Raw genomic sequence first — 12,275 nt, 5'->3', positions numbered from 1 at the left:
ATTTCAGCTCATCCCATCAACACTCTCTGTTTCATCCCGTGCAGATATGCATCAGGCTCATCTTGAGACACCGGGCCTCTGTCCGCAAGTCTGAGATACCAGCAGAATCCCAACATGTATACATTTCATAAAAGACAGCTTTTATCCTGGTGTGTTTTTGATTGTTGTGTAGAAATAGGTAGTCAATTTAGAAAATGAGAATATCGTCATGGGGCTGAGACAGCTTCCAGATGTTTGATCGAGTTGGAGGCCAAGCTGGAACGGTACACACACACAGAGAGACAGAGAGAGAGAGAGAGAGACAGAGAGACAGAGAGAGAGAGAGAGAGAGACAGAGAGACAGAGAGACAGAGACAGAAAGACAGAGAGAGACAGAGAGAGACAGAGAGAGACAGAGAGAGAGAGAGAAAGAAACCACAATGGTACATGCTTTTAAAGTTTGGTGTAAACCACTGCAAAAATAGACCGATTTACTGGCACATTTTACTAAGATAAGAATTTATGTGTTTAACTTTCTTTTAACAGCAGTTTTACAATAGCTGAATGACCCTGACCCTTGGTAATATGTTTCTCCTTGAATGAAGCTCTTATTTCTTACAGACGCATCACCTGTGTGGTAATCAAAGGCCATATTTCCGGTACTATTGTATTGTGTTAGTCACTCAATATTAAGGTAATGACACATCAATATTTTTGTGTTTAACATAGAATACAGCTAGTTGGCAAGCAAATACTGTAGTAATTTAAGGCAAAACATAACCTGTGTGTATCAATATAAAATATGGATTGTTGAGCTGGTTAGCATATATAACATTATTGGTAACTGCAGGTAAGTCTAAAAATGTGATGTCAGATCATTGAAACGTTGTTAGAATAAAAAAGATGCCACATGATTAGAAGTGTAGTTGGTGTTGGAAGGATAGGGGGTAGATTCCCATAATACTTACATATATCCATAGGGGCAGGTCTTGGTGCAGGTCAAAGGTCGGCACCTGGGCACGGGAATGCTGCACTCGCACACCTCACAGCCAAAGTCATCCCTCACGTATCCCATTGAGCATTGCAGGAAGCAGTATTTTTCCAGGTCAGGGCAGGAGTCATCTGAAAGATGAGAGATCAGCTGATCGCGATGAGCCTGGACCATCCATCAGCGGCACAGGCAGGAATCGCTAAGGGGCTGCTCGCAGACAACATTCTTGGGACAGAGACCATCACCATGGACACAGAGGTGCTATGATGAATATAAACATGTATACACTGCTGTCGAATGCATCTTCAAGCCACGTTTTGGCTGATTGTGAAAACAAGGTTTTGGAAAGGCGGAGTTATAGATACGAATGAACCCCTCCACACCCTACCCCTTCGCGCTACAGAGTTTCCCCTTAATGTAACTAATGGTGTCTCACCACCACAGTAAAATCATAGCCCCCACACCATAAGGATGAGGGTTTTTTTAATGTGAAAACAAATGAAAGTCATATCATGTATTGTAGCCCCCAGAAGAAGTCACACAAAGCCAGACGCTATTTTTTAACTTTTATTGCCAATCTTATGCTAACAACCGGCCCAATTCCAACAAGTTTTACCTCTCGTGCAGACACTTTTGTCTCTGTGCTTCCCCGGACACACAGCTACCTATACAAATGGGACCCATTACCTCTCTGCTTGGCACTCAGCATCAAGGGTTGGAATTGGGGGTTAAATCACCAAAAATGATTCCCGGGCATGGCCCCCGCTGCTGCCCACTGCTCCCCTCACCTCCCAGGGGGTGATCAAGGGTGATGGGTCAAATGCAGAGAATAATTTCGCCACACCTAGTGTGTGTGTGACAATCATTGGTACTTTAACTTTAACTGTGTATTCCTCATTCTCTGCCAATCCACTTTCAGGCACAGACGGTGCATTTGTGATCATAGAAAAAAATTACATCAAATCAAAACCACACGAAAACATAAAACATTGCCACCAGCAGGTCGTTAGAGTATGAATAGATACATAAACTATATTATTAGCACACTCTATTGACCAGTGGTGCACCAAAATTCAGTCATCAAAAAAATACTTTGATCACCAAAACCGGATGTTGTGATGATGCACACATGACACATGCGATTGTCTGGAGCGTGGTCAGCATGCCCTGCGCGCTCGTCTTTCAACCTGGTTTAATCCCTGGGTAGTGTGAAGGGGGCGGCTCACACCAGCCACTCCATGACAATTTATGCCGTAAGAAAAGCAAACTTACTGTTGAGACATTGGCAGAGAAGACATCCATTGGTGTCTTGATAGAATCCATAAGGACAATCCTTCTCAGAAAGACTGCAGTTTTCCAGAGGAGGACAGAGCATGGGGCTAACTGTTTCATAGGAAGGCTCTGGAGAAGAAAATTGGGATGTAATTTTGGATGGACGATGACTAAAAACACATTTGAAAGACAATCATCATTTCGTGCTGCTGCTGCAAACCCTCTTTAATGCAATAATCCATCCATCCATTTCCTACCGCTTATTCCCTTTGGGGTCGCGGGGGGCGCTGGAGGCTATCTCAGCTACAATCGGGCGGAAGGCAGGGTACACCCTGGACAAGTCGCCAACTCATCGCAGGGCCAACACAGATAGACAGACAACTTTCACACTCACATTCACACACTAGGGCCAATTTAGTGTTGCCAATCAACCTATCAATAATGTATGTTTTAAATGGCAGTTGTAATCACTACTTATTCACACTGCTCTTATTTTGGAGTAAATAGTAATTGCAGATAAAAATAGAGCTATTACTTAAGAGAAGCACAATGTTCAAGGGTTATACAGTGTCCCAAAGTCCTGTTGTCCTAAAGCTCATTGCGTCGTTCCTCCCTCTTGAACAGATGTTCAAGAGGGAGGAACGACGCAATGAGCTTTAACTAATTACGCTTACACACACACAAGAGGATCCACTTCAATTATGCAGCCTCCTGTTTTTAAAGTGCTCAACTGTGTGCCTCACACACACACACACACACACACACACACACACACACACACACACACACACACACACACACACACACACACACACACACACACACACACACACACACACACACACACACACACACACACACACACACACACACACACACACACACACACACACACACACACACACACACACACACACACACACACACACACACACACACACACACACGTGGGTTTCATTTTGGTGGGTAAAAGTAATAAAAAGGTACAAAAAAAACCCTGCAGCTTGAAAAACGCTCCGTGGCCTCCCCTTTAATGAGCCCACGTCGACATGGCCTCTGTAGCAAAGCTGCGGGGTCACAGGAGCCTCTGACACATGCTCAGCTCATAAAGATCTAAGCCATATTCATGCAGGACGTGATCATTACAAAAACACAGTTCCGCAGGATTCGTCATACCTTCGCAGAAGGGGCAACACTCTCCGGGTATCTTGACAGGATTCTGGCAGCTTTGTTTGCAGGCCATGGCGGTGCAGTGCGGCTCACCATCCACACATTGGCAGAAGGTGCAGTCGTCCTCTTTCCACTGCTCCTCGTGGGCACGCAGCTTGTTGTTCACCCAACAGCTGGCCTTTGTGCTGTCCACTGACAGTAACTCCACATCTGGGAGGAAGCAGGGAAGTCGAGAATAAAAAACTCATTCAGATTTATGTGGTAGTTTGGTTTGGCGGCCTTGGCGAGATTTAAAACCGATGTGTCAGCCCAATGTATGTTCTATGTCCCTCTTGTGTGTAGGTTAATGGGAACAGAGGATATGATACTCCAAGGGGGAGCTAATAAGACAAGGAAACTGGCCAGACTACCAAGAGATATGAAGAGGTTGTTGCTCTATTTGGATTACTTAGGTTCCTGACCTATGTAATGAGGGCTTGGAATGTGTCCGTTTCATCATGAGTCCCCCTTTCGACATGGTCATAAATGCACCTCCGCGTTGAAGCTTTACACACTTATCCGTGTGGGTCTCTGCTGGGACCGTGCAGGTCAAAGTTTGATGCCATAATTTGACTAAAAAGCACAGATAAGTTAATATGTGCTGTCAAAAGTATGTTGGAAACTATGGGACACTTTAAGGGTCTATCATATAAACCTTTCTGCTGTAAGTGGTTTTAAGAATATGTTGCTTTTGTTATGCTATTATTGGCACCACAAAGAACTTAAAACCTTAGACATTTCAGAAAACTACGGTAGTGTAACAGTTTGAATATTTGTTGACTAGCCATGTCTCAGAGTGTTGGTGCAAGGATGACATAGGATGGTGCCAGTGATGTGATGGGAGTTACATAAGACTTAGCCTGCCGCTCCAAAAGAGTACAAGTTCCTTCGTTTTTGTCTTTCAAAAGAGTTCTTTAAACATCCTACAGTTCGGATGCTACACTAGCATTGGGTCATTCCTGAAAGATTTGGCTCTTGAAACCAGTGTTCTGTCGAACCGTGCATCCCTAGTGCTACGGAGCATCCGCATAACCATAAAACCGGTTTTAAATGTGCGTTCCTTTTGAAGAAATCTTTCACGTGAGTAGAATCTTTAGACTAAATAGGGCTAAATTAGTGTATTAGTGATTATTAGCTTATAGGTTTAAGCAGTTTATTTCAACAAGTATATTTTGGTTTTGGGCTAGACGAGGAAAGGTTGGTGTGTCGTTTCCTTTAATGTCAATAAACTTGCAATGTTATGCAGAGGTATAGTTGTAATTTAGTAGACAAATTATACTAGTTATAGTCCCGGTAGAGAGTGGGCGCAAAATATTTTCTTCTTCCTTGGCGGGGCGTAACAGAAAATAATTGAGGAGCACTGGGCTATGCTAATATAAAGCTGCAATATATTCCAAACTAATGTAATTAAAGATAGCTCATCACAAAGAGGAAAATGAATTTGCCGATATATGCTGCCTCGACTGAAAAACCGCCCTTTGAAACGAACGAGTGAACTTTCTTTTTTTACCTTGTCTATTTTTCAGTTAAAAAGTGGCATATTTTTTTCTACATGTAAAACACTTTCTTGTGGTCTACATAACATGTAATGATGATGTTTGGTCATAGATTTTGTTTTACAGACCATCTTCAAGCTGCTTTCTGACCATCTCTTCAGAATGCACCTTTTTGTGGGCGGTCTTATTTACATGCCAAAGCCCTCCTCCAGGCCATGTTGTAGTTTTTAGCGCTTCATATCAAGTCTACAGATATAATTTAGAACTTTACACTATTTTTTAAGAAATGGCAATGGTGTTGGATTTTAGCATGCATGTGAATGTACGAGCCAGTCTGCCCCACAGCAAGAGGATAGAGCAAAATAAGGAACTTATGGACTACAACTGAATAAAAATGGCAGACTTGCGCAAAGCTCTTCAGGTAAACCTTACCATGTATGGAGATATCTGCTGACATAACTAAGGCAAAATACGTCACTAAAATCTCCAATTCCAAACGGCTTGTTTAGAAAAAGGCAAAAGTATTGTCATTATCTCCGCCATGAGTCCATGGTTTGATTCAAAATTTTGAGGGTTATGGGTATCCCAAACACAACAACAGGTAGTAACAGGTAAGAAAAGTTGGTTTAGCATATTATGACCCTTTCAAGCTAAGTTAATGCTAAAAATGTGTGATGCTGTATGTTTGAACACTGAGTAAAAAGGAAAGGGAGAGGTTACACACGGCACGGTCATGAGTGAAAGAACACTACAGAATCAGAGGCTACATGCGGCTAGCTGAGCAAAATGAACAGCAGTAAACAAAAGTTGAGGTAATTTGTGTTCCTGAATGCAATATTTGCTAAAGACAAGCGAAATCTGTTAACCAGGAAGGTTTTTTTTCCCTTTTAGTTTTGTACGTTTTCATTTGTATTTTATAATGCAACGTTTTGTTGTTGTCAGAAATTTGCAAATACAATCAGATTTTATCTTTTGTTCAATTGAGATTGTTCCCCCCCACCCCCATGTTGACCATATTAATAAAGCAATTTAAACATTTGAAATAATTAGATTTTTACATTAGAAATTAATTTTAAAAGTATTTGGCTAATGAAACGGTTTAATCAACAACACTATCTGTATCATTGTATATGAAGACACGTTCAAAGAACAATCTCCCTTATAAGAGCCAAGATTCCAATCTTTACAAAACACTTGCATATTCCTTCTATTTTTTTTTTACCCAACTTTTTTCTTGAATGTACCGTAATTTCCGGACTATAAGCCGCACCTGACTATAAGCCGCACCAGCTAAATTTAGGGGAACATACAGATTGCTCCATATATAAGCCGCACCCGACTATAAGCCGCAGGGTTTTGATGTGTAATTACCGTAGTATATAGGGGTTCCTGCTACCACGGAGGGGATTGTCGGGACAGAGATGACTGTTTGGGAACGCAAAGCGTCCCGTTTATTAACAATAAATCTTTCAATCATTCAATCAAACTTTCACATCTTTGACATGGCGAACAGCATTCGTGCAGAGTACAAATAATACAACGGTGCAAAGTAATACAAAGTGCTCACCTGTACGTTATCAAAATAACCAGCCTACCGGTATATGAAAAGTCAGTCTTTAATCATTGTGTCATCGTCTTCCTCCTGCGTACTAAAACCACCGAAATCCTCTTCGTCGGTGTCGGAGAAGAACAGGCCGTAAATAAGCCGCACCCTTGTATAAGCCGCAGGGACCAGAACGAGGGGAAAAAGTAGCGGCTTATAGTCCGGAAATTACGGTAATACATATGAATGGTTTTGCAATTATAACGGCTATGCACTCCTCTCTGTTTGGCAGCTCTGTCCCACATGTACAGCACCATGTCGGTGACCTGCTACTGCTGCAGTAGCTAAATGAGGTGTGAAGAAATGTTAAGTCCATAAAACCAAAAACATTGAGCTGGATATTGCATCATTTTGCTGCTGCTGCTGCTACAAAAACTACGGTCCATGCACTCTTCCACTTAAGCCACGCTGGCAGAGGCCTTTGCTGGCCTCCACCGACAGTCTCCTGGCAGACAGTAATGTGGTTGCCATATGTGCAACAATTTCAAAGTGCACATTGGAGAATAGAGATTTGAGCCCACGTGGATTAGCAGACTGACCAAGTAGATATGAATCCTTGCCTGACCCTAGAATATCTCTCCTGTGGCAGGTGTGTCATATAAAGGGTTTTAAGAAGAAAAAAGGAGAAAGGAAAAAGAAGAATATACACCAGAAGCAGTTACATAAGTAGATTAAAATTCAAAGCAGTCAGAAACCAGGGTCACATATTCATCATTAGACTTAAAGGCCTACTGAAACCCACTACTACCGACCACGCAGTCTGATAGTTTATATATCAATGATGAAATCTTAACATTGCAACACATGCCAATACGGCCGGGTTAACTTAAAAAGTGACATTTAAAATTTCCCGGGAAACTTCCGGCTGAAACGTCGCGGTATGATGACGTATGCGCGTGACGTAGTCAGTTAAACGGAAGTTATGGTACCCCGTAGAATCCTATACAAAAAGCTCTGTTTTCATTTCATAATTCCACAGTATTCTGGACATCTTTTGCAATTTGTTTAATGAACAATGAAGGCTGCAAAGAAGCCAGTTGTAGGTGGGATCGGTGTATTAGCAGCGGACTACAGCAACACAACCAGGAGGACTTTGTTGGAGAGCAGACGCGCTAGCCGGCGACCTCACCTTGACTTCCTACATCTCCGGGCCGCCAAACGCATCGGGTGAAGTCCTTCGTCCTTCCGCCGATCGCTGGAACGCAGGTGAGCACGGGTGTTGATGAGCAGATGAAGGCTGGCTGGCGTAGGTGGAGAGCTAATGTTTTTAGCATAGCTCTGTCGAGGTTCCGTAGCTAATTTAGCTTCAATGGCGTCGTTAGCAACAGCATTGCTAAGCTTCGCCAAGCTGGAAAGCATTAACCGTGTATTTACATGTCCAGAGTTTGGTAGTATTGTTGATATTCTGTCTATCCTTCCAGTCAGGGGCGTATTTGTTTTGTTTCTATATGCAGTTAAGCCCGATGCTATCACGTTAGCTCAGTAGCTAAAGTGCTTCACCGATGTATTGTCGTGGAGATAAAAGTCACTGTGAATGTCCATTTCGCGTTCTCGACTCTCATTTTCAAGAGGATATAGTATCCGAGATGGTTTAAAATACAAATCCGTGATCCACAATAGAAAAAGGAGAGAGTGTGGAATCCAATGAGCCAGCTTGTACCTGAGTTACGGTCAGAGCGAAAAAAAATATGTATTTCACTGCATTCTAGTCCGTCACTCGAACGTTCCTCGTCCACAAATCTTTCATCCTCGCTCAAATTAATGGGGTAATGGTCCGAATAGCTCTAGCTGCGTTGAAAACAATAGGAAAATATGAGGGAGTGAACAACTGACAACGTCACGCTACTTCCGGTAGGGGCAAGGTTGTTTTTTTTTATCAGAGACCAAAAGTTGCGAACTTTATCGACGTTGTTCTATACTAAATCCTTTCAGCAAAAATATGGCAATATTGCAAAATGATCAAGTATGACACATAGAATGGATCTGCTATTCCCGTTTAAATAAAAAAAAATCATTTCAGTAGGCCTTTAAAGGGGTCATATGTTTTTTAATCTACTGTACATCTACTGTAAAACACTTCATTGTAATCTGCATACCATGTAATGTCCAATTTTGCATACATTTAGTTTTACAGACCATCTTCAAGCCACTTTTGACTGTCTATTGGAAATGATCCATCTTCTTGGTACAGTACTGTTATTGTTGGGGAAAATGGCAAAAGCCGTCCTCAACGCATCACCCCCCTGCAACTGTGTCTCAGCCCCGGCAGACATTATTGTAGTTTTTAGCATCACACTACGGTACAGAGTCTACCAAAAAATAGAAATTACAACATTACGCTACTTTTTATTAGAAATGGCAAGCACAGATGATTATATAAATTTATTGAACATGTACAAGCCAGTCTGGCCAACAGTGAGAGGATAGAGAAAAAGAAAGAACTTCAGAACCAAGGGGATAAAGCCATCTAAAGGGTTTGCTTATTTATTTCATCGCCCTTCAGTCCATAAAGCTTTAAGTATATATGTCTGTCTCCTTATTTGAAGTGACTTTGCATTCTACGTACCCTGTTTAGCTCATGTATTTTGGGTAAGCTACACTATTGTACATGCAATGCTACATGCTAATGTACCATTTGAAATTATATCTATACGGTACGGTTACTGGAGTTACATATTCATTGTATCTATCCTTGTCATAAATTGTATCTATTGTTTCTGTGGGTAAATTTACTTCTGGATAAATCCTTGACAGAAATGTTTTTGTCATCGGGTCACACCGTGTACAGAAATACTGTATTTGTGTTAGGACTTCAACACCACTCGTGAAAATAAAAATGGTGTGCTCGCACACAGGTCTTCCAGTAAACCTCTACAATGTATGGCGATATCTGCTAACGTCAAATATTGTGAAACGTCACAAGTTGGGGCAAATTCCAAACGCCTCTTCCGGAACAAGGCAAAATAGTTTTCTTAATGTTAATCCAATATTTCAAGTTTTCAGTACTTACCGGGACACACAAAACAGGTGCAAACAGGTAAGAAAAGTATGTTTTGCATAAAATGACCCCTTTAGGATTACTACACTGAATTGTTTTTAAATTTTAAGATCAACATTGACCAACTCATTTCTACACCATTATTGCCAGGAGTGTTAATATGTTACTTTAATCCTGTGTTTAATCACTTATTTTTTGTTATGGGGTCCTGGAGAAGGTTTGTCTTTGCTCATTCATCCTTTTTTTACTGCATACCCAGTATTAGCCAGTTGCCAGTCAATCATAGGGCATATAGAGGCAAACAGAAATTCACAGCCTCGTGCCATTTAGTGTCTCCAATAATCTAACATGTAATTATAATGCATGTTTTTGGACAGTAGGAAGAAACTGGACTACCTGGAGTAAACTCACACAAGCACAGGGAGAACACATGAACTCCACAAAGATGGGTCTGAGCTGGAATTGAAAACAGAATAATTTGGCAACATGCCACTGTATTGTTCTATGTTGTCAAAATTAAAAAAAAACATTTCGAGACTAAACATACTTCAGTACTATATGTTTTATCTAGTGTGTGTGCTGATAGGAACGTACCTATGCAGACAGGGCAGCACTCGCCCTCAGGAATGTAGAAGTTCTCACAGTCAAGCTCGGCACACTCAGCCTTGGAACAGAAGGAGATTCCTCCCCGGCACTGACACAACCAGCAGGGGTTCATGCGATACACGTCCCCATCAGAAAACTCCTTCCCGTTGTGAATACACTTTGGGGAGACTAACGGGGGGAAAAAGCAAGGAAATTTAATTAATTTAAAATGACCTCAACTGGTGAGTTGTCATCACTAGTGCAGTATACAATCTTTCATTGTCCTCTGTTGGCACTGAAGGAACACGGCTGGCTGAGGTTACCCATGTGAGAAGAGTGAGATGGTGTGTATTAGACAATGAACCCAGAATGGGAAGGAATTTCACAGGGATCTATTAAGCTTTGAAAAAGTGTTTGTGGTACAGAGCAAAAGAAAAAAAGTGATTGTGAGGTTTTGGCTGAAAGTGGCCTCGTGCACTGGCGGCAGGTGGAGTCAATCATTCCGGTCTTAGAAGCTCTATGCGATATAAAATTGGCTTTGGGACACCACCTTTGGAAAACTGAGTAAGATTTGTTTTTACGTACGGATCTCACGGACCCCAAAAGCCATAGTTAAAGATTCCACAGTGATGAGTGTTGAGGAAAAACAAGACCCACTCCAACATGAGACATCGAATGCATTTGGGTGACTCATCAGTGCATGAACTGAACGGACCACACAGCAACAGATACACTCAGACTGCAGGGATGTGCTGTAATGCAAGACCACTCTCAAGTCACAATTTTGCACTCCGTTTGTTGGTAAATGTAAATGCACAGACGCAAACAGATGTGAAGCCAGTAATTTAAAGCAGCAAATGGACTCCAAAATGTCTCCACTTGTGAGCCTCTGTTCCCAATGTCACCAGGACTGCACTTTGGTACAAAGCTGGTTCTCTGGTAAACTGGAGCTCATTGGGGATTTTTTAACTGAGCCCTCTTTAATCACTTTCTCACTCACATTTGCAGCGGTCTCGCTTCACGTGCTGCAAAACCATGCAGAGAAAACGCTTTGACTTCCGGAAATCAAAATGGCAAAGCCACAGGAAATCAAATGAGGGGATGCTCAAGTGTGATTTATGTCGTGTTTGTTAATGCTAATCCCTGAAACAACGCAAAAGGGTCTTTAGTCCACCCATGCTTTGTGTTTAATCACAAGCTGCGTTAAAGTAGAGCTTGGCTTGATACACAATATACATGCAATTTTGCCATCAAAGTCACATTCCAACCAAGTGTTTAATGTTGTCAACTTACAGTTTTAGACTGGGAAATCCCGATTAGGCTGACATTTCCACCATGGGGTGAAACATGGGCAATCATCTAATGAATCAAAAATTAAGAAGGTAAACCCCCAACTGTGTTGTGTGTACGACAACCACTCGTCCAACAAAAGGGTGCTGAACGTGGGAGCATAAAAGGTTGTATATTTACAATGAAAACACAGAAAAATATGCATTGTACTGAACTGAACCGAAACAATATCAGTCACACTGTGTACAGGGTGATCAGGGTTAATATGTACCTGTATAGTCACGCTTCAAAGCTGTAAGCAATGTTTTTAAATCAGTGCCAATCAGTTGTAAAGTAAATTTTGTGACTACCATTATCCATGTTCTGCATAGTTGTAGCAAACTCACATGCAGTTCCTTGAGAACAATTATCTTGGTGAGCTCACCCTGCTTGCTCAACAAAGACATAAATCTCAAGAAAACACATGTTTTCCTGCTCTACACCCATAGCCAAAGATGTGCCAAACATCAGTAACTTCAGTCATCTGCTCTTTTCCAATCACTCAAAGTCCTCATTCAAGCAAACAATGAACAACTCTCAAAACAGGTGGAACATAGTGTCATTGCAGCACTCCAACCCGGACAAACCCACAGCCAAGTGGGACACACTCCCAGCCAAGTGGGCAATGGAAACATGTGACTCCCTCCAAAGTGGATGCAATGTGACAATGACAGCATGTTGTGTTTGATTCTAAGAATCTGCAAAGCCTCGGTCTTCAGAGATTTCTCGTCAACACTGGAGGTCGCATTTCTGCATAAAAATATTTATCAACAATGACTACGGTAGCTAAGGTTAAAAGGTCAGAGAGTTACA

The 12,275-nt window shown here is 41.7% G+C and overlaps 1 protein-coding gene across 1 annotated transcript in view; it reads right to left on the bottom strand.

The window, feature by feature from the left end:
- Positions 1-12,275, bottom strand: part of crim1 (cysteine rich transmembrane BMP regulator 1 (chordin-like)) — a 103,187-nt gene that overhangs the window by 26,550 nt on the left and 64,362 nt on the right. Inside the window, exons 6-8 of the mRNA XM_062042015.1 lie at positions 3,419-3,622; positions 2,243-2,371; positions 948-1,101 (exon numbers count right to left, since the gene is read on the bottom strand). Of these exons, the coding sequence (XP_061897999.1) occupies positions 948-1,101; positions 2,243-2,371; positions 3,419-3,622 (487 nt within the window). The remainder of the gene's footprint in view (positions 1-947; positions 1,102-2,242; positions 2,372-3,418; positions 3,623-12,275) is intronic.

The sequence above is a fragment of the Entelurus aequoreus genome, linkage group LG03, assembly GCF_033978785.1.
Source record: "Entelurus aequoreus isolate RoL-2023_Sb linkage group LG03, RoL_Eaeq_v1.1, whole genome shotgun sequence".
In the NCBI taxonomy this organism is placed as follows: domain Eukaryota; kingdom Metazoa; phylum Chordata; class Actinopteri; order Syngnathiformes; family Syngnathidae; genus Entelurus; species Entelurus aequoreus.
The sequence above is the reverse complement of the archived record's forward strand: the minus strand, read 5'-3'. Positions and strand labels throughout refer to the sequence as shown.